The sequence below is a fragment of the Ambystoma mexicanum genome, chromosome 3q (assembly GCF_040938575.1).
Source record: "Ambystoma mexicanum isolate Mex_15411 chromosome 3q, UKY_AmexF1_1, whole genome shotgun sequence".
NCBI classification, from domain to species: Eukaryota; Metazoa; Chordata; class Amphibia; order Caudata; family Ambystomatidae; genus Ambystoma; species Ambystoma mexicanum.
The window spans coordinates 300426344-300449820 of NC_090926.1; the positions used below are offsets into that span (position 1 = coordinate 300426344).

General features: G+C 47.4%; 1 protein-coding gene across 1 annotated transcript in view; it reads left to right on the forward strand.

The window, feature by feature from the left end:
- Positions 1–15335, forward strand: part of DHH (desert hedgehog signaling molecule) — a 324183-nt gene extending 308848 nt beyond the window's left edge. Inside the window, exon 3 of the mRNA XM_069653834.1 lies at positions 1522–15335. Coding sequence (XP_069509935.1) covers positions 1522–2192 — 671 coding nt within the window. The 3' untranslated portion in view covers positions 2193–15335. The remainder of the gene's footprint in view (positions 1–1521) is intronic.
- Positions 15336–23477: the final 8142 nt, after the last annotated feature.

A 23477-nucleotide genomic window follows, 5' to 3' on the forward strand; every position in this document is an offset into this window, starting at 1 on the left:
GCAAGGAAATTGTGATCCATCGAACAGCGGATGAGGCGAAAGACTTTATTAGCTCTTGAAGCATCAGCGTGATAGTCACCAGTCCACTGAATCAGAATCTGCATATCATCTGCATAGTTGGTGTATAAAATGTCCTGCTCATCTAAAATGTGTCATAAGGGTTTCCTAAAATGAATATGTAAAGATGATTGTAAAGCTAGCCACATGCATGTACATGGCAATCAGCAGTACCTCTTTTTTCCGTAAGAGGTGTATAAATGCACAGGATCCCAGTGCCACCCAATGCCTTTTGACAATCCTAAGGAAAAACAATCAAAACTGCAGGGTCGTGGATACGCAAGGGATAATAGCCATCATGCAATTTAACAGGAGACTGAAAGTTTGTTCTTCAGGTTTTACGTTGTACGCTAGTGGAACCGGAAACAGGATAACATCATCATTCATCTTGTTCCTCAAAAACCCTTAAAATGTGATGGGGTGTGTTACTGGCAGTACCTAGTGCACCCAAACTCTTGTCGTGGGTGAGGGTGGCTTGATTTTAAGAAGCTTTAGAGAAGGGTGGGTTGGGCAATGGTCACCAACCTGTTGAAGGCACTGTTGCAGGCAGCGTGTGGCAGAGCTCTGTTTTCTCACACTGTGGGATATGATATGGGAGCTTGGGGGGGAACTTTCTATTGCCTTTTGTTGATAGTCTGCATTGGGGGAGGTTTGGTGTAGCAGGGTGGTAGAAATATTTGAGTGTGGCTGTGTCTTTGTGCATTTTACTTGGTGGATATGTTGGGATATGACCTGTTGTCCCCAGCCTCTTGAAAGGGTTGGGAGGGAATGTTCCTACTTCAATGCCGGAGGTCTTTTCTCTATTGAATGGGGTGGATAGGTGTGGGTGAGTGTGGTGTGGGAAGTCACACTTGGCATGTTAAAGTGTACAGGGAAAGATTGGAATTGGCAATGGACCATGACCGTAGGGTGTTCAATGTGGTAGTAATGATGGAGTGGGAAATGCTTAAGGCGTGTTTCTCTTGGGGGTGTTGTCAAATGTTGGGTGTAGCTGGGCTTTGCACACTGACCGAGGTGCTGGCAGTTTATTTCTTCACTTGGTGTTGAAAGTGGTAAGGAATTTGGGGTTGGCATTCTTGAAGCCCTTCAGCTATTGAATGCATTAAGGCAGATGGGAGTCTGTAGTGCCTCGTGCCTTAGATTGTTCAGATTGTGTGGTGAGCACAGATGCTCAGGCGGGGAGGGTAGTTCCTCAGGATCACAGTCTTTTGAGACTGTATTGGACGAATGAGGCTTTAAAATGTCTGGGCTACTTTAAACTGATGGGAGCGTTGAGGGTGCTTTGGCATGGCAATAACTGTGCAAATGTTTTGTTGGGATGTGGTCATACCATGTGCCACCCATTTGTTGAGTGTAATGGGGGCTAGTTGGGGGCAGCAACCCCTGTGTGTGTTCTTACATGATTGACGACACTGTATTGTACTCTTCCCCTTTCCTAACTTCTTTCCTTTCTCTTCCTACTAGATAACTCTTTGGCCATAAGAGCCGGCGGCTGCTTCCCAGGGACCGCCACAGTGCTGTTGCCAAGTGGAGAAAAGATCCGCCTCTCAGATCTGCGCCATGGGGATAGGGTGCTCTCTGTCGACCAAACCGGACAAGTGGTGTCCACTGAGGTTCTGCTCTTTCTGGACATGGACTATCACCGGCAAACTTCTTTTGTGGCCATAGAACTGGAGCTACATTCCCAGAAACTGCTCCTCACTCCCTCACACCTTGTTTTTGCAGCTAGGGGCCTGGCTAATAGCACTGCAGACTTTGCCCCAGTTTTTGCCAGCCAGGTGCGAGTAGGGGACCTGGTGCTGGCCTACCAAGAGGGTCACAAGCATCTCAACCCCACTAAGGTGGTGAGGGTGTTCGTGGAGGAGGGTGTAGGTGTCTACGCCCCACTAACGACACAAGGTACCTTGCTGGTGAACAACGTGTTAGCATCTTGCTACGCAGTGATCGACAGTCACTACTGGGCACACTGGGCCTTCAGCCCCCTGCGATTGGCACACACCTTCATGTCAGTGCTGCCCTCGTGGGGTCCTGGATCAGGGCGATCGGGAGCCCCCAATGTAGGCTTGCACTGGTACCCAAAGCTGCTCTACAGAGTGGCACAGTCCATCCTAGGATGGGAACGGCTGCTCCCCTAGTGATCCATGGAAGGCGTGAATCCATCTTCCAGGGCAGGCTGGGGACGTCAAAGCCAAGGGTGCTGCGGCTGCACTGCCATATCAAGGGTCAAGCTGGTGGAGGCAAAACGCTGGATTCAAGGAAAGATGCCCGCCTTGCACATCCTCGTCTGCCTGGAATCGACCAGATAGAGCTCCAGAGAATATCACTAGGCTTGTTGGGAAGTGCGAGGCTGCTTCCTGTTGACCTGCTGACTTTTGCCCTGTGTTGAAAGCTTGCTGGAGCCACTTTTGCTGAGAGGTTTGTGTGTGATTGCATATTTTGCCTGTGCTTCAATCCCCACTTCTGTTTTAATCCAGATCATGTTCTGATGGCTCCAATGTGTTCTCTTAAGTGCTTCGGGTTAGTTGCCCAGGGTTCTAGTTCCCTTTAACGAGGGAAGGAGGGCTACAGATGGTAAAGCTAAAGGTGTAAAATGCCAACTGCTCCTTTGTTTATCAGTCAGGGATGCCATGTTCTGATGTGCCTCTGGTAGCAACACATGGCAAAGGCAGCTTCTAAATTCTACTGCATAGGAGATTCCTCACCTCAAGTGACTGCTCCTCGCAGTGGGAAAATCATTGATTCTGTTACCCACCCAACTGGGGGACCTCTGACCCTTTGACGACTGTTCTAGTCTTTTTGGTGCTTGACTCTGAGACCCATCTAGTCTTAGGGGTCATGACTCTGAGAGCATCCTATGTTGTGCTTTTCTGACTCGAGACCTGCATAAGCAGATAGACTTTTGACTGAGAGAGACACCTCTGAGACCCTGTAGGAGGTCGCACCATGAGGTCCTACTGCCGAGTCCCTATAGGTGTGACATGACATTCGAGCTTCGCTAAGCTTGTTCATGAAGGAAGATGAAGATGGGCAAAGAGATTGAAGTCGAGAAAGCAAAAGAACCCCCCCCCCCCACAGACACCCACAATGACTAGCAAGAGAGAGGAGCTGATATAAAAGTGCACAACAGAGAGACCTGCTGATGCGCACAGAGGAGAGACATTCAGGTGTGGCAAGAAAGAGAGACATGTGGACAGGTAGAAAGGAGACACTCCCAGGATACATCCATCTCTGAGCACTGTGGTTTGGCATAGATTTCACATACATTCTGCACCGTCCACGTGTCAATCATAAGGACTGAAATGGGTCTTTGGCTTGATTTATGACCATTAATAAACAAAGGCTGAAGAGAGTACATCTGAATGCTAGATTTATCGACAAGTCTGTCATTGAAACACTAAATAGTACAAGCAGCATGTCCATGAGTGAATGAGTGAGACCATGTATTATTTGCACACAGAGCTGGTGTTCTTCCGCCTCTGATTGTAAAGCTCTGCATTGCTTCCCGAAGCTAGGTCCATGCTCAAACTCTCTAGTAATAATGAAAACAGTCTCACGGCACTATTGCAACCAATTTTCGGACCATGGAGACATAGTTAGAAAGATGAGCTCATGAAATGTGGAAAAAGGATGCAGTCCCATTTGGCGGTGGGATTGATTGGCAAGGCATTCCAAAGTGGGGTATCCCCCAAAAAAGAGCAGTCTGCCCCCAGGAATAACGTTTATAATCTTACAAATGAGGAGGCCCTCAGAGGCCAAGAAAACAGTCTTTAAGGTGAATAAAATTGTAGCTTGTCAGAGATAGTTTCAGTTACTGAAATGTGAATGGAATTTGGGAGAAGGCATAAGACTTGAAATGTATCCTTGCGGGACAGTTGCACCATGTGAAGCCCTTTGCATAAAGGGCCGATTTGGTGTCTGCATTTGGGATTGAATGGATGGAATGCCTACAGACTCTGAATTGTTTTCAGATGCTGGCGAGAAATTTAAGGGAGACCTGCATTTGACAAGTTTGCAGAGTCTAGAAAGACGAAAATTGACACAAGAGTCCCTGACTCTATGGGGTACAGGTTTGCATATTTGTAGAAATTGGGGGGTCTGTTACACCCTTGTGCTCTGATTGCCATGGTGGACACCACAGCAGCCCAGGCCCTGCAGTGCAGAGTAACCATCACTATTCAGGGCCTACCATGGTGACCAAAGTAAAGTGTGTGTCTGTGAGTGAGAAGATTGCTGACTTTAGCACAGACTTCCTCTGAAGCACCAATTGAAACTGGGTTCCAAGATTAAGCGTAGGTTTCAAACGGCACTATAGTGGGAGGTGTGGTGGAGGAGCGAGGGTAACTTGATATTTGGGTGAGGGTCCTCCTTAGGAATTATTAGAAAAAAACCTTTTGTTGCCCTCTTTACGTGGCAAGTAGACCGGTCCAGCTCTCGCAGTTTGGTGGGTAGAACTGATCTATGGCTTGATAGCTGTTGGTTAGCTACATAAGGACAGGATTTGAGATGGAAATGTATGAATAAGCAGAAAAAAAGTAATCTGACAATCCTGCAAAGAGGACGGGTGAAGCTGAACCCTGGGGAACACTGTATGTTTCGTTGCTGCTTCTAGAAGACATGTCACCAAGCCATATGTGATGATAGGCTTCTTTTAACACGGGCAACCACAACTTGGCGGCATCAGAAACCTTTGCCACCGACTGAAGCCTAGCCATCAGCAGGCCGCGATTGATCATGTTGAGATCAGCAATCAGTCTTAAACATCTTTAAAAAAAGAAGACGCTGTGGCTATTAGCTGCGGCACAAATACTGCTCCAGACAGCAAGGACGGTGGCTTCCGGGCTGTAGCTTGGCTGAAAATCTGAGGGAAAGATGGCCACTATGTTGTTGGTTTCTGAAGTGTTGTTTTTTGGCTAAAGAATACACAGTTCCTATTCAATTTGGAGATAAAGATGAAACCTGCTATATGTCAGTAGCTGGTGATATCCTAGTGGTCGAGATTAGGTTTCTTGATTGCAGTTGTGCCCTAAAATAAGAACACGTAAAGGACATACATACACACAGAGGGCGGGTTCAAACTCAGCTGAAACAGCCTATGTAACTGTATCATGTACTGTGTGGCTGCAAAGGTAGCCTTTGGATAGAGTTTAGTATAATGTGTGTAGGCAAGGCCGCCTTTGTTGGTCGTAATTTCAGCTCCTGTGATTGCTGTTTGGCTTGGAGTCATTTCCTTCCGGGTGACCTATGGGGATTGCCCTTTTTAATTCTGGCTCATTAGAAAAAGCTCTATGAGACAAAACTAATGCTGTGGAATATGTTGTAATAGCGTAGCACTCTTTGAAGAGGGGTTCAGCGAGTTGGTTATGTTTATCAAGGCTATTTTACATCAATCCATCGTCCCATCCTTATCATTTGTTGACAGTGGGCACTTCCAAGCAGGCTCTGATATCTCCACCCCTTACTAGGCTGTCTGCCCACCATGTTGCAGTAATTTCTGCCGGCAGAATACACATTTTCTGAAAGGTAAGGGGTTAATTATAGCATTCAGATGATACTTAGACATGACATGAATCTAGTTAAGGAATTTAAAATACTTATTTCTGCCTTCAAAAGCATCTGTCTGAAAGGTAATGGATTAAATGCCCCTATTGAGGAGCTTCTAGTGAATGAACACGTATTAAGGTTATTTTGGAAAATCTGTAGAATATTATGATATATAAAAGTTGTCATTTTAAAATTATCTGAACGTCTGCCTAGAGAATAGTCAAAACAGTTAGCTTTGCTATTGTTTGCTTTGTATGTGTACTTTTTTCCCCTGGAAATGTGTTTAAGATTTGACACCTGTGCCTGTTATGGGGTGAAGTTAGATGTACACAGTTCTCAGAAAAGCGATGGATGTCTTGAGTAAGCGGGTGGATAGAGAGATCTTGCCTGTTGCTGAGAAGCTGTTTGCTGATCTGTAAGAATGAGGTCCCAAAAAGGAGACTTTAGCATGTAAGTGGCAGAAGGTTGTTCGATATCTGTGTTCTTTTGCACTTTCTTCGGACTTGGGCCGGCGTCTCGCTTTCAAAAAGTCGATAGTAACATTTTAAGATAAACAGCTGGAGGCTGCATGCCAAGGGAAAGGAGCCTTCAAGCAACAATGCTGAAGCACATAGACGCTTCTGAGGCCCCATCCCTCAGGTCAGAATACAACGACGTAAACACGAGAGAGCGGCACTTGAAACTGAATCGGCTCAAGCAGCACTTAAAAGTTGGTTATACAATATGTAAATGTGGCACTTCTAACTGTCAAAGGGTAAACCAGCAGCAAGAACACAGGAAGGGGAGGCCTAGCCCACACCTCTTATATTGACATATGTTTCAACCCTCACAGGTCTTTCTCAAGGCAGACATTCTACACAGGACACCGTGCAGAGCCGAAAGGCTGTCCACATATACATGCGAGCCGAAAGGCTAATCTTTGCTAATGGGTCATAAGCCCCTTTGGGCTCTTCTCACATATGCGTTGTTGGCAGCCCGACTTGACAGCTACACCTTTCAAAGTGAGCAACGCTGTGTTAAATCCAGACCTTCTATCTAGGATTCATCTATTCACAGTGAGCGATAAACCCAGATTGCACTGAGAATCTTGGAATGTTATTGCCTTGAGAAAAACCAGTGAGTGTTGAAACACGTGTCGGCTGATCCACACACATGTTCAATTAAATCCCTTTTGTTCCACGTACAGACATTTCTGTTGCCATTATTTTGAAAAACCAGCGCAAGATATTTGTGAACAAACTTCACCTTCTAGCCTCTCCCCCTGGCTCTTTAGTGTATAGTTGGCCTCTTTGGCCTTCCTGATTTCTACCTTTTCCTCTAACTTTCATTGTTATGCGGATGACACACAGCTCTCTTTCAGGCTACCCTCAGCCTCCTCCTCTCTCCTCCATAACTGTCTATCCACTATTCGGGCATGTTGCGTCTCTACCTCTGCCTTAAAGGCAGTAAGACTGAGATCCTTCTTATTGGGACCAATGCTCCCGCTTTTCCTCTCACTCTGGCCACCCTCCTTGGGCCCTCTACCCTCACCCACTTGTGAGGCAAAAAACCTTGGAATCATCTTCGACCCCACTCTTTTTTTCTCGCCACACATCAGAGACCTTGCCAGGAAGGGCCATTTCCAGCTGCACCTCCTCAGAGGTATTCTCCCTTTTCTCACCTTCCCCAAGAGGGTCACTGTCTCCAGAGCCCTGGTTCTCTCTATGCTGGACTACTGAAACAGCCTCTTTCTCAATCTGCCTAACTCTACTCTTCGCCCTCTTCAACTCATCCAGAACAGGACCACGAGACTCATCCATGGCCTCATGCCCAGGGGCCGCATATCTCCGTCCCTGGAATTCCTCCACTGGCTCCCGGTGGCTGCAAAGATCAAGTTCAAGACCCTCTGCATCATCCACAAGGCTTTCTGGGGCCATGGCCCTCACTATACCTTCAACTCTCTTTTCCTAAGCACCTTCCTCCTAGAGCCCTCCGCTCGTCTATGTCTAATTCTCTGCGGATGATTCGCTTCTCCAAGGAGAGAATGGGGGGGTGTAGATCCCTCTCCTCTGCAGGTGACTCCCTCTGGAATGGCCTCCCTGCCTCTCTCCGTCTTGAGCCGGATCTCCATAAGGTCCGGAATCCCTGAAGATCTTCCTTTTTTCCTCTTCTTTCTCGCTACCTCTCCCATGCTAACCCTCCCTTCCGCCTACTTGGTCTACTGATTGGCTGCTTGGTGTCCTCTGAGTCGTACAGGACATCCCCCCCAAGAGCAGTCCCACTGCACTCTTGCCACCTTGCCCACCTTGCACTGCCACCTGGCTATCCTTGCTGTCCCAGTCTTCCTTGCACTTAACTCAGGGCCTTGCTCCTCTGGGTGCACTTCACTTCTCCCCGTACCCTTTTCCTTGCACTTCTTGTTGCACCCTTGCACGATCTAATGAAACTAGGCCTAGTAAGATCGCTTGTCTTGTCCTCCCTTTGTTCCCCTCCCTTGCCTGGTTACGCCTTGGAACACTTGTGTATAGGCGCATAATATGTAACAAATCAATCAATCAAACCAGGATAGAACCGGGGCTTTGAAGGGGGTTCTGCAGCTCCCACCCCGTACCACCTCCAGGCACCTCACAGCTATACGGCTATTTCCATGGTATGCTGGCTTTCATGGGCTGCAGAGTCCCATGCTAGCCTGGGGACACTGTCATGCATCTGACTTTGCCACACTGATTATGTTTGTACATACTGCCTAGTTGGTAGTACTCATACTTTTCTGGGGACATATTGTGGTTGTACCAAGGATAATGCCTAGCAGCAACCCAAACACACTAGAATCCAGATAGCCCCAACAGACATGCCATCCTTAGCATGAATAATGCTTGAAAGGATGTAAGATAGCCAACATTCCTCCAAGAACTGACAATGACACTATGAGGAGTTGTTTGTCTGTCCCTCGCTATCGTGGGCTGCCGCTGTGTGTTTGTCTGCAAAAACTGAAAAGGTTGCACTTGACACTGTGGAGCCAGGACCTTACAATTCGAATGAGTGCACAGGTGTACAAATGTGATTTGGGCTGTGATCAGCTTTGCAGCATTAATCTGCCCACAAATCCCCAGGGCGCAAAACCAGTGCTTTCAATTTCATTGGAGATCCACAATGATTGATTGATTTTGAAATTTGTTAAGCACAAACGGTCACCCAAAGGTATATTGGCGCTTGGTACAATGACCTGATCACAGTCCACATCCGGCTTGAGGCTGTGCCGATGAACCCACTTCCTGCCCACTTAGGATAACCAAGGACAAAACACTTGACTCATGCATCCTACTTCTCCCTACACACTAACCAGCAAAGGAGAACCTTGCTGGCATGAGTGATCTGGGCCATCTGCCCAGTGAAGCGTGACTATCAAGAGAGAGTGCCCAGTAGATCCATGTGAAGGACCCCAAAGCTTACTGTGAGCATTCATTTGCCGAATCCCAGTTTAACAGTACCCCTGACTCTCCCGCCACTGACACTCCCACCACTCTCAGGCAGACTAGAGCACCAGTGGCTGATGGCTCAGCCTGGTGGGAACACTCCTGGTTGCACCACTAAACTGGCTGTGGAGCAACAGCCAGACCTCCAGCTCATGCTCCTGGCAACACCACTGCTATGTGTGTTCTATAGCACTTCCTACTCTGGAATGTTTATCACTGGTGAGCAATGCCCTGTCCCAGTGTTGTGCCTGAACACTAGAGTGTGCCCCCATTAACCTGAACGAAGCTCTCTTCCAATGGGTGGGCCAACTAACGTCCTGCAGCGCCACCATCTCATCTTCCTACGACTGCCATTATATTTGAGACCCACCATCAAGCCAGCGCACCACCAAGATCTGGAACCATCAGAGACCCTGTATCCAGAGATCCACCGGTGCCGAAGAAGTATTCCTTTTCTATGTGATTCTTGCATAATGTTTCTTGCAAATTGCGGCATCTAGTGGCACCGGTGCTGACCAAGAATACTGAAAATAGCAATCAAGAGGCTCCCTCCACAAGGAACCGAAAAGAGATACCAGAAAAATGAAACCTTGAGGAACTGAATTCCCCAAGGACTGAAGGCAGATGGAAAAATGTCACTGCTATGTTCAGGAATACCACCAAAGTGAGTTTTGGTATTGCTGTGGGCCGCTTCTTGCATTTCCACGCAACCACAAGCTTCTGAGCCCCGAAACCAGGTAGGGGACCTACAGATAAGTACCCCGTGGGCATGGTCTCTTAAAGAGGCGCAGGCGGTAATGATACCACATCTTAATAAAGGTTATGGTCATATTGCATCTTGCGCAAGCCCACACACCCCGTGTATAGAGCATCGGCCTTGACTACTTGACCCCCAGCGAGCCAAAGAATCTGGGAATCCCAGTCTAACCTCTGCAGACTTTGTACTTGACTCCTGGATCACCCTTGATAGACTGCTGGTCAAACTCTCCAACTCCCGGGACCTGGAGAGAAGCCTGACACTATTATTTAAGGGGCGGGAGGAAACACTGCACATTGCCGGACAGCTTTGTATTAAAGGTTTTAAAAAGAAACAATGTTGATAAATCCACTGCAACAGAGAGAGACTAAAGGCTACAAACCAGGAAAAGAGACAGACAGGCAGCAATCAACAATAGCATAAAGGCAGAGACTGGAGCAAATCCTGACAAGGGAGGTGACCAACAGACCAGGCAGCAAAGACTGAATAAGCGGGAAAGAGTCAGACCGGCGGCAATCAACAATAGGATAAAGGCAGAGACTGGTGCAAATCCTGACAGGCAAGGCGACCAACAGACCAGGGAGCAGAGACCGAATTAGCGGAAAAGAGTCAGACAGGCAGCAATCAACAATAGCATTAAAGGCTGAGACTGGAGCAAATCCTGTCAGGCAAGGGGGTCAACAGACCAGGGGGTAGAGACCAGATGAGCGGGAAAGAGACAGACAGGAAGCAATCAACAATCGCATAAAGGCAGACACTCGAGCAAATCCTGACAGGGAAGGGGACCAACAGAACTTGCGGTAGAGACCGAATGAGTGGGAAAGAGACAGACAGGCAGCAATCAACAATCGCATAAAGGCAGAGACTGGAGCAAATCCTGACAGTGAAGGAAACCAACAGACCAGGGGGGCAGAGACCGAATGAGTGGGAAAGAGACAAACAGGCAGCAATCAACAATAGCATAAAGGCTGAGACTGGAGCAAATCCTGACAGGGGAGGAGAGCAACAGACCAGGGGGCAGAGACTGAATGAGTGGGAAAGAGACATACAGGCAGCAATCAACAATAGCATAAAGGCAGAGACTGGAGCAAATCCTGACAGGAAGGAGACCAACAGACCAGGGTGCAGAGACCGAATGAGTCGGAAAGAGACAGACAGGCAGCCATCACCAAATTGCATAAAGGCAGAGACTGGAGCAAATGTTGACATGGAAGGAGACCGACAGACCAGGGGACAGAGACCGAATGAACAGGAAAGAGACAGACGGGCAGCAATCAACAATCGCATAAAGGCAGAGACTGGAGCAAATCCCCACAGGGAAGGGGACCAACAGACCAGGGAGCAGATACCGAATGAGCCGGAAAGAGGCAGATCTTTAGCATCAGAGAGAGTCAGACTAGGAGATAAAGGCATGGATATGGGAGCAAGGAAAGAGAGAACCAGTCCAGGAAGAACAGCCAGGTTCAGACTGCAAACTCAGACAGTATGATGAGCCGAGACACATATGATGGGACTAGGAGCAGAGACAGGCAAATGAGGTAGGGCAACCCAGGCATAGATAGCATTTGAGTTGCAGGTACAGACACACTGGGAGAAGCAGGGATTGACATACTGGCAGAGGCATGAATATACATGACCTGCGAGGGAGCGTCCATTTGGGCGACGTCTTCTATAAAATATTACAATTATACGATTTCACTGGCTATTATAGTACCTTTATTGTTAAACAAACATGCTTTTATTGGCTGAGAGAAGCATGACCTTTATGACAGCTGCTCTTCTATTGGTGACCCAGGGAGTAGAAAAGCTATTCTTTCATTGCTGAATGCAGACTGGTGTATAGAAAAGCTACATTGCTATTGGCTGAGAGGTGGTCAGAAAAGAAACAATGCGTTTATATTGGTTCATGGGAGTTTGGCAGATAGAAGAGCTGTTTTATGGGCTGAGAAGGGTAGGACTGCTTTCATATCTATTTTTCATTGTTAAAATAAGCATAGTAGTTAGAAAGGCTATGCTCCTTTCAGTGGACATGGGACTGACAAGTTAAAATGCTTCTAGATTACTTGAGAGGAAACTCTTATACTTTGTTTAGATGTAATGTAAGTGGTCTTGTATAGCATCCTTCTACCACTATTGGTGGCCTCGCTGCACATGGCTCTGTAAAAAAAGGGGGGGCTTCATTAGTGGGAAAGTGGGAGTGTCAGATGCAAAACTGGTGGTGTTGATGGGTGCAGGTCGGAAGTACCCTTCTTTCTATTGGTTTTGCAGAGAAACCCGGGAGGATCTTTTCCACAGGGAAGAACGAAAGATCTGATGGACTGCACCGCTTTGGGTCTGGTTATCTGCTGATGTGGAAGAGTGCAATATGGCTGAAGAGGAGAGCTTACTTGTGGCTCGCTTAGTGTTGATGTGCTAATGGCTAGGTCTGTAGTGGCCATCTGTGGGAACCTGCAACCCTGCGCACATACCCCTGTCAATTTGTGGATAGGTCCTATTGCTCTAGCTCACAATGCCACTTGTCAATCCTCTCTCTCTCTCTGTCTCAAAAAGATAACACTGTATCCCATGAGCAACAAAGCAAGCATCTGTGTGAGGGCAGATGGGGGGGGGCTGGTGCAGCATCTCAGACATTGCCATGAGCTATCTGCTAAGGGTTATGGCAGGCAAGAACATTTGGGTCAGAGGAAGGGCTGCTTATATTTTGAGGACCGGAGTCACCCATTTCATCTACTTTGATTTGTTGGTTAGCAGGCTGAGAGAAGGCTCAAATCCCACAATAACATGCTCAGGTACTATGCTCAGTGGCCTGCTGGGACATCTGCCTGCCGAGGCAGGGTAAGGTGTTTGTCAGGTGTTCATCAGGCATTGGTCTGGGCAGGGGCCAGAATCCCTGCTCGTTTCATCCAGATGTCTACATGGCAGACAAAGGCTTGGCAGACAGAAAATCCATGTTTCTATTGCCTAAGAAATACGCATCAAATGAAAAGGCTGCACTGTGGTTGGTTGAGAAAAGTTTTCTTAATATAAAAGCTGTTTTTCCCTCGCCGAAAACAAGTTGGACAAAATCAACTAGCAAGATGAAAAAGGCTGATTTGATATTAGCTCAAATATGTCCCACAGGCAGAAAAGCCACATTCCAATTGGCGGCCAGCAGCGATCGTTGAATGATAGCCAGTCTGCGTGCAAGGCTGTCTGAATGTCTAACCGCTTCCTCGAGAAGACCCACCAAAGATTATTCGGACATGCATGAGAAATATGGGCTGGTCTAGGAGGGCTTTCAATGAACACCCCTGGACCTGCTGTAGCAGGGAGTGGGTTGTAATATGTTTGGAAAAGATTGGGGGTCTTGCAAACGACCTGCAGGGAGCAGTTCTGGGGTTATCCGGGCCTAGCAAACACTATCAGCTGCGTTGTCTGGAAAATTTGAAAGCGAGTCGTCTCATTTAAAACACTCAATAAAACCAGCCAATGTGCACATTTTGTCCTGTTGATGTCATCAGTGCAGGCCTCTGACACAGAGGCTCCAGGAATAAAAACGGATTTGAATTCTGTGGGAGGGTAGAGACAATCCCCTGACACAGAAAACACGCCTACACTTCCTGTATTGCCTTGAAAGCCTTGTTCAGGTGGTAAAGATGCATTCAACAGGAGAGAGACATATGACAGAGCGGCCCTGTGCGCTCACCTTGTTCAGCAGGAGGCAGGCTTGCACTGGCCTGTGGGACAATTCGGCAAAGCCTGAACCAAAAACTCAAAATGCAAGTGTGGCCCGTTTTTGTTGGCCAAAGCGGGCCACTTTTTAACCCAGTTTTGTGAGTTACTTTACTATGCGGCTAGTAATATTGACCAGTTTTGCAGAAAAAATATTCTTTAAAATGCTACTTTGCATCACATGTTATCAAACACCTCCCCCATGGGTATTACTCAAACGGTGTGTGTCACAGAAGCAATGAATTGCCATTTGCAACTGTGGCCCACTTTTTCATTGGTGCCCGAGACTATGGAATGCCCCAGTCCGCCCGTGGCGGGAGGTGGCGTGCAACAGACGCCAGATCTGACAGAGCAGCTGGTGTGCATTTTACAGCACCTGCTTGTGTTTGTTTACCGTTTCACCTGTATTTTGCTGTACACCTCTTCGTGATTTCTTTGCCCACTGAAGACAATCCCGGGAGGATAGCTAATTGGCAAGGTCTTCGTGTTAGAAACAAGACGAAACAAAGTAACACAGGTTCGATCCCCGGGTCCGGGCACGTTATAAAGACTCAACTAAGAGACGTTTCATGCTACTTAAAAAAAACAACATGCTTTAATCTTTGATACACCTAGTGCGTTTATCCACGCGCCCTTTAGACGTTGCGGAAATGCATAGATCAGCTTTTCTCGCCCATCAGCACAAACAGGAAATCCTTAATCCCACGCTGTGGTCATGTGACTGGACAAAACTCATTTTGCAGGCCCTCGGCGGGGAAACAAAACAGTTGAGCTGTTCTTTATTTCTATACGATAATCTTCGTTTCCAACAAAGCCAGTCCGAATCGAACCCGTGCTTCACTTTCGTGTGCTTGCTCTTATGTACATGTAAGCGAGCTCACGGCAGTAAACATTGAAAGCAACGCGGCGGCGAGGGGGAGCGCTGCACCTTCTGAGCACTGCGGGGGGTTAGGCCTGGTGCAGCAGGAGTGCTAAGCCCTTCTCAACCCCTCATCCCTAACAAGAAATCTGGTTACATGCGTTATGTTACGTTGACTCATGCCACGCACCACTACCACCACGGAGACAGTCTTCCGGCGCTCATGCGGTGTCATTAATCAATTTGTGCATGGGGACCCCCCAAGAGCAGGCAGAGGCACCATACGAAGTCTTCCAACAGGCCTGATAAGGGCAGCTCACCTCTGAACTGCCAGTAGGGCTGGACAGCAGGTCCAATGGCTGACCCAATACCCCCCCCCCCCGCCCCCCGCCTGTCAGAGCTTCACTGTGTTGTGTGAAGGGCTGTGCCACCCCTATGGCCCGCTGAGAAGCGCACAGGGTTGACTAGAAATGGCGTTATTTCCCTATAGGCCAGCCTGGCCCTGGCAGTTCGGGAAGTCACTGTGCCAGCTGCGTCACAGCTTGCTTTGTATTCCGGCAGGGCTCTCCTACAATGGGATGCAGTGTTGAACCGACTGTGGGGCTTTTGCGGAATATGGAGCGTGATTCTTGGGGATTATAAGAAAAGCTAAGCTATGCATGCATGCAAAGCTCATTTGTAGGGTTTATGGTCCCGCTTGCTGCTCGGAAACAATATATATTTTTGGATATACGCTGTGAGATGCCAGTGTTTCCCCCTTCTAACCCCTTCTGCACCAAACATAATTACTTAGAGTTTATTTTTCTATTTATAAATCGTAATATAATTTTGTTTTGTCAGTGGAGCTTTCGTTGAATTTACAGAATAGAGTTTTTGTGAGTTTTCCTATATCTTTATTGTAACAGTGACTATTATTTGAATATGTTCGTCCTCCTTAATAAACCGTATTCTTTGATGTTTTGTCTGCTGGTTTAATCGAAGGTTCATGGATGGGGAGAATTGCACCTCCGGGTGTTCAGCCTGTCACGACATGGAAGGATATGAGTGGGGGGACAAAAGACTTGTCTGGTCGACAAGACATGGGTAAAGTAGCACCCTGGGAAAATGGCAGACAGATGCTCGGCTGGCTCCCGAGCTCCAGGGGATAACGCTACACAACCCGTACATGCCGGACGCATTCAAATCCCTCAAAACCTCCACTGTGCTACCGTATAACGTGCCAAGCCGAATTCTGGGACAATCCTGTTGTAAAGCGCTTTGTTGCTCTTGGGGGAGGTTGGCGCTATAAGCAATACAATAAAAACCATCTGAAAGCAGCCTGTGTACTTGGGGCCAGAGCTAATGACAAATGAAGGAAGGGGGTTTTTCCCCCATCACAAAGACCCCTTGGATGGGGGACGCACTTTTCTTAGAGGGCACCACTGCAGTGGGCTTACTTGCGGCAAACATTCGCAATTCCAGCCCCTTACGAGGGGAACAAGAAAAAATAACGCACAGTCAAAACAATGGGTGTGGTGGTCCGTAAAGTGTCAAAAAAGGATCCCCGGTTTGTCTGGCTCAAACATACCTTGGAAGGATTAGGTCAGAGATGCCCCTGTCAGGGATGGAGAAGGGTATTGCTACAGCCTAACACCCAGCATATTTGCAATATACCAACCACAGCCGGGAGGAGGGTCAAAGGTGTAACAGACTCCTGGTGGAGCAGTAAAAGTGTTAACATTGCTGGGGGTAGGATGCAGGATAGGAGTGTCACCACTGCAAAAAAAGATGACAGACGACTAAGACATATGAAAGGAGGATGTGGGTGTCCTAAAATGGACACCACCACCATAAAGCAGCCATTTTATGACATCTTTATTTCTCCTCCTCACACCTCCTTTTCACTCATCAGTCCTCCACTTCATGCCTCACTTGTCATTCCTATCCCTACAAAAAGGGCAGGATGGAGATGTTAGAAATACGAATGAAAACAAATGAATGACCAGCGTGATTGAGGAGTAAGATAGTGACAGAAGGGTGTCTTAAACTAGACATAGCCACGAGTGGATAGAAATGAAGATGGGCGCGTGAGTAGGTCAAACTGTGAAGTATGTGTGAGGAAGATATCGGAGGATGAAGGTGTCCTAAAACAATCACCATTGTACGGCATTCATGTGATGGCCTGATCAGCATTTGTTTGATCCACTACCAATGATTACACCTGCACTCCCAGTGCCACATTCATACACCATCTGCCGCAACCCATTTGCACCTTCCAGTTGCTGGTCTGTTCCTTGCTTTTGTAATCCTGCTCCTCATATCCTCCCACTTTTACTTAATTGCCTTTCGCCACTGCAAACCATGGTCTGATTAACCCCAGGAGGCGGCACAGTACATCACAACCCAGTGAAGCCGTGCAACCATCACACCATTATAGTGGTAATGGGGACAGCGTGCTTCTTCACATATGATGATATATGTCATTTATAACGCGCATGTACACAAGTGCTTCTAGGCACAACACGTAACATGACATGCAAACGTCTCACCCTCATAGCTCCTTCTCGCTCCTCGGTCTTCATCCTTATTGCTAATGAGGGAGGGAGTTGCCAACTGGTAAAAAGGATAAAGACTGTTGAGTGAAGAGGATGGCTGAGGAGTGAGAAGGGGATGTCTGGAGGAGAAATCATCATCTCCTAGCATGAGCACCACCCATTTACATGTTAGGGCATCACCATGTTTCCCTCTCAGACTCCCTCCCCACTATTCAGTCATCCTCACCCATCGGTCTCCTTTCTTATTCTTAATGCCTCACTCCTTTTCACTTGTTAGGAATACGGATGAAAACCGAGGAGAGGGAGAAGGGTGACAGTGCAGTGAAAATGAGGTGTAACCATGAGAAATCAGGAGTTCACTAAATGTACTATGGTGTCCATTTTTGGCCACCCTCATTTCTCCCCTTGCCACCGCCTCCTCGCTTCTGGGTCGCCCGGCTCATTCATCAGTCATGGTTTGCATTCCTAGTGTCCAGCCCCTGAGTGAGGGTCACAATTAAGAATTCAGGCTGACGAGTAATGAGGATGACTGTGGAGGGTCAAGGTGGGAGAGAGAGAAATCAGGCTGTCCTGAAATGGATGCTGTAAGAATGAGCCATGATGCAGTATTCTCATATGCAGGTGTGAGACGCACCCAACTCTGAGCAAAATGTAAGTTGGCTGATGGTCCTAAATTCAAAAAGAATTCCACACGTCCCTAAGTGTGGTCCTGTGAAGAACAACTGGTCAGCTGTTCCAAGAAATCCAACTGTACCGAAGCGCAAGGGCATTACACATACATACGGGCAAAGTAAAATGCGCCCATGGAGATGCTTGAGGGGCCGCAGGCTTATGACATCAATGGACCATTTGCAGAGCTTCTGAGCTGAACCCCAGCATCCCAATGGCCTGGGTTAGCCCTGCATAATGTTCATGGGTGAGCACTAACAGGTTATTTGTGATTTTATCGCTGGTAATAAACATCGAGGGGGTAAACGATATTTTTAACCCACCAAACACCCTTTCCAACATATTTTAGGACTGTGGGGAAAGTGTTGGATAGTGGCTTAAAGAAAATCGTTTCCCCTCGATATTTATTTCCAGCGATGAAATTGCTGGCCAGCCACTAACACCGAGGAAGTTACCAAACTATGTGCCCAGCCGACAGTGGGGTTAAAGGAGAGGAAGGTGTAGTCCAACTGTCATTGAAAACTACCTTATATGTGCTTCATTTTTTCAAAGTGGAACAATCAGTATTTATTTTAAAGCATTCCGCAAAGACTTGCAATAACCACAGAAACACAAAGAAATAGGCAACGCATAGAGAACAAAAAAGGTACAGTGCTCCTCACGCCACACCCATAGACATTGGAAATAAGCTCCACATGAAAGCGCAATTTACATTTCTAGGAAATTGGAGCTGGGGAGTTATAATGGTGACAAAATGGCAAAATGGCAAAATGGGACTCCCAAGACGGTATGTATGTCATTTTTAATTTTGCATCCCTGTCAAACCGAAAACATCTGGGTGTGGTCCTTCCTTTAAAAGAGATTTTTGGCTTTGTCTAACAGATTTACCGGGTTATATGTGATCTTACAGACAACAATTACAGAATGGTACATAAAACACACCGACAAACACAGAATTCTTTATTCTTTTTTGTTTTTTTAATTGGGTGGGTCCTCCCCGTAGGCCCCCCTTTTTTCCACCCTTTTAAAGCCATCCCGACCCATTTTAACCCTTTGCCCCACTACCCTTTATATATTTATTTAAACATTTCAGTGTTATTGTCCACTCTGTATTGTACCACTCTGTTTTTGCTTCCGATAAAATGACTGGACACCGTTTATACCTTTCCTGCTTAGGAAATGTCTCTGGAAGATAATGTTGAGAGATGGCCCAAGTCCTAGAGGTCTTCGGTACATTGACGTCCATCCAAGATGTCCAATGGGTCTTGGCAAAGGAAAAGCACGCGTGTAGTAGCCCGTGAAAACGTACTGTGTTATCTCTACTCAACTTTCCCTTGGGCATTTTGTCACCTAGCCACTCTGTAACACAAAGAAGCAACTTTGTCATTTTCGGACACATGCCAAGTTCTAGCACCTAATACATACTCACAGAGACAGGCTACAATTAGTGAGAATAAGTTCAATGGTCATTACTATATTGTTATCCTAACATACCTACCATGGAAACCGAGCAAGAGCTTTAACACTCAAGATGGCGGATTGAACTCATCTCCTGTCTGCTGCTCCAGGACAGGCGTTACCTTTTCAACGCCCTAACTGTCATTAGCCCCCTCCAGCTGGCAGCACTTCCCCATACACTACCCACAAGGACGCAGTTCCGTTACCGACCTTCTGTGACCTGCTACACACAGGTCGGAGACAAGACTCCAATCCAAATAACATGACTCCACACTCATGCCTGCCTGTGGTGTGTGACTCCAGATCCACAGTCTAACCGGATGCTCCCCTTCCGCCTACAGGGGGTCCTCTGCAAAGGCAAGCAACTGGCAACCGGGAGTCGGAGTGCTGGGACGAGCATCCACCATCTGTTTTCTGCCACCACTGTGCGCCATCCTTTCCCAGACAGAAAGCATATGTTTATGTTATGTATTCTTATAAAGCGCACAAACACACGAGGCAACTCAGTGCTAAGGAAACAAACAGAACGTCACTCAAATAAAAAAGAAAAAGGTTAGAACAGATAGGTTTTCCACAACCAACGGAACTGCAACTTGTTCTCGGTGCCCCTAAGAGGAAATGGTAGCGAGTTCCATAGCTCAGCTGCCGACACAGAGATGACACGGCCACCAACTCTGGATAAGTCAGAACCGAACCGCGTATTCGGAGTGCAGTGAGCGAGTGGGGCAATAAGATGGAAACCTAGACTGCAAGTACTCTGCGCCTTGGCCGTAGAATGCCCAGTGAACCATGCAGAGTGATTTCAAAGAGATGCGCGTGGAGACAGTAGCCAGTGCAGAGAGCGGAGAATCAGAGAGATGTGAGATCCATGAGGGGCCTCAGTATTCTATACCCCTATTCTATGTTGCATGGTGTGCCACAGCAGTATTTATTCTTTCTCTCTCCCTGCTGTGATGGCAACCCGGATCCTTCTCCCCGTGTGTCTTATGGGGCTAGCCTAGTGGTGCTGGAGCACAATAGTGTGGCTGCCCCGGGACTAATGACATCAAGAAGCTGTAGAGAGGCCTCATTTTGGGGTGCTTTGGTACCAGCTGCATTCCCACATGAAATGCCATCTAGGCATCGAGCGGTGGTCTCTGGCTGTGTCTGCGGAACCTGGCATGTGACATCCTTATGGGCCCAGGAATGAGCCATTGGGAGGAGCGTATACAACAAGGAAGGATCAGCCTTTATAACTCCACCCAGGCAGGTACAACAACAAGTTAGCTTTCTAGTCCCAGGTGGCAGCCATACCGAAGTGAGGCCCGTTGGGCCCATTCAGAAACAAGGCAATAGCTGCATTATAAGTGCATATCACTCGGAATGTGAAGTACTCTTCTCAACCTCCTTGAGACCCTTCTCTCTCATTTCCCACTCAGCACGTGTCCGCTGTCCCATTCCCGTGCGGGTCGTGCACTCCATGTCTGTCCCTCACAGTCAACGCCCTGAGCTGCATGCTTTTCAGTGCCCTTTCAGCTGCCAACTATGCAATTGACATTAATGATCCAGTATATGACAACATGGACATTCTCAACCTCACTGAGACTTGGATTACTCAATCCAGCAACCCCTTCATTCCTCCAGGTCGCCATATGCATCTTCTCTGGAGCCTTCTGGAAAAATGGTAATCCCTAAAAGAGAAGCCGGTCCTTGAAAGGGTTGCCCACAACAGAGTCACAGTAGCTTGTCCATTACTGTGCTCTGCTACACCGATTCCAAAGAGGTCAGAATGATGATCCTCGTCTCCTCGTATTCCTCGAGAGCGACATTCGGCCATATACACTAACTGTCCATCATGCACTGGTTTCATGTTCCTAAACACCTCACCTTCGAGTCTTTTGGTATCACTCAATGGTCGTACTAGAAAGAAGGATCCCCCCTTTCTCTCATCTAAATGTAACAAATACCCTCCCAGAAACCTTTGTTCTTCCACCAGAGAGCAACTCAAGACCCCGTCCTTTACAAATCCCACAGAGGAGGGTGCACATTAGACTCTAGAAACACCTTCCCCTTTGAATCAGGAACAATTTGGACCAATTGTCCCTCCGACGAGCCTTAAAAACCTGGCACTTTCAAGAAAATTCACTCATCTGAACTCTATCCTCACCATCTGGATGATCACTGCAAATTCTAAAAATACTAATATGTACAAAAGATGTCCCGGTGTCAATCACCAACTGCATGGTGCAGAGAGGGCCTCTCGTTGGCCCACTGCATCTACTTTTCTCGATCCCAATTTTTGCCAACCACTCAACAAATATTATTCCATCCAAAAAACGAGCATTGCCAAAGTGAATATTCCTGGCTTTGCACATGGAGAGAGTCTGTGGCTTGTGACGCTTGGCTGAGCAAAACAAATCTTACCCGCTACATTGGCAAATCCAGACTTAGCGGCGTTTCCAATCTTTGTTCATCTAGCTACGTAGGGACATAGCGCAGCACCGCCCCATCCTCCCAGATAGGCGAGAGTGCATGCAAGCAGGGTAGACTGCTAATCCAGGTTTGGAATTCCTACAAGCGGATCAAAGTAACTTTGTGATCTCTAATGTAAACCATGTTTGGGCTCTGCCTTCGAAAGTCACTGACATGAATGTTTTTATAAAGAAGATTTCTCCAAGGTGTCAGTCTAAGGAGACTTCCAATTTTCTAACCCCTCGACCCCCCCCCACCCGTATTCAATGCTTGCTACATAGTAAATGCATTTTTCCCCGTCCATCAGCTCCAGTCTCTCCCTATGGAGCACAGATGGAAACTCCTAGGATACTTAAAAGGAAAAACAAAACGACACACAGAAAAATAAGCAAGTCACTTTCTCTCTTATTTCCCAGATGGTACTCCTTGTATCTCTCTCCAAGCTGGTTCCTTTCTCACTCTCTTCCCAAATCTTTCCCTCTCATAACACATCAAGGCTCTCACTATTTGACTTTCTCTCCTACCTCTCGGGCGGTACCCTTTGATTCCTTCTTCAATCTGGTTCCCTTCTCCTCTAGCGTCTGTTTCCCTGGTAACACGATTCTTTTAATACTTTACTAGGCCTCCCCAAGTTCACCTCTCACCAGGGCTTCCGCTCTGCAGAAGTCGGCCGCTCTGCTTTCTTCTTCTTGGGGACCCTCGTTAGGACACTTCTTCCAGGGTCTGCTGCTTCATCTGGCCAGCTCTCTCCAGGACTGACGACCTTCTTCTGCCAAGTTTCCTCACTTGGATTCTCCCGGAATCTGAATTCCTACTTCAAGGTCTTCCCAGGAGTGACCATATCTTCACTCGGAAACCTTTTTAATCAAGGCTCTATGCGAAGGTCTCTCTGGCACTCGAGCATTTCTGCTGCCAGCTCTCCCAGAGACTGACAAACTAAGATTGGTCCGGTGGGTTTTAAAGGGCCCCTTCTACTATCCTTGGGTGGGCCTTAAGGAGATAGCCTGCACCTGGGCTGTGGGGGCTACGCTCTTCTCTGACTGGGCCCTGAGAACCTCGTCGTGTTACCAGCCAGGTGTCTGGCCTGAGGCATTTTCAGGACCATACACCATTGTGGATTTTATACTGGCTTGAATTGTGAGTGTGCCCTCCGCTGCCTTCCCTAAGATCTCTCCTGAGGTTGCCTGCTTTCCCCTCTGACCCTTTGTGAGCCCAGCATGTCTATTTAGTTTGTAGAATCCCTCTGGTAATCTGTGAAAAGGTATAGAACATTATAATTTGTGTGCTGGAGGTTTGTGGCAAAGGAATCCTAACTTTGTCTCCTTGCCAAAGAAGAAGAACAATGATGGATACATGGTCCCTCTGCCTGAGAGGACCACATTGGTTTCTTTTTTCTTACCAGGCAATGCTTTGTATGTATGCTGTTGGTGCACGTTTTCCATTCTGTTTCCTCTGCAGCATTGCCAGAGGAAACAAAGTAATAAATCCATGATCTGGGTGGTTACAATGTGTGTTCTTTGTTCACTCACTGCAGACATTTTGCATTGTACCAGCTGGAAATTGGGTCTGTCTAGGGGAGCTTCCAGCTCTCCCAAGCCTATGGCGATGGTTGCCAAAGTGTTCCTGCCTTTTGGGGTTCCCCAAAGGGAGCTCATGGTGTCCAAATGTGACAGACACCTGCCGCTGGAAGGGCTGCCTCGCCAAAGAAGGGAAAGAGGGAATAGGTGTCACAGACAAAAAGGAGGAATGCAGCGGCGGTGAGGGGATGAAAATGAAAAGATGAGTCTATACTAAAGTGCAAGAGATCTACTAGAATGTGTTACAAAGATACATTTGGAGACTACAAAATGTGCACAGCATGCAACATTTCAATGTATGAGGGGCTCAAGATGTGCTCATAGTGATTTCAGTGGCCTTTTTGCTTATTTGGCCTTTGCCTTTCACTGTTAAGTTTCAGAATATTAATTCTGGATCAGCTGAGCCAG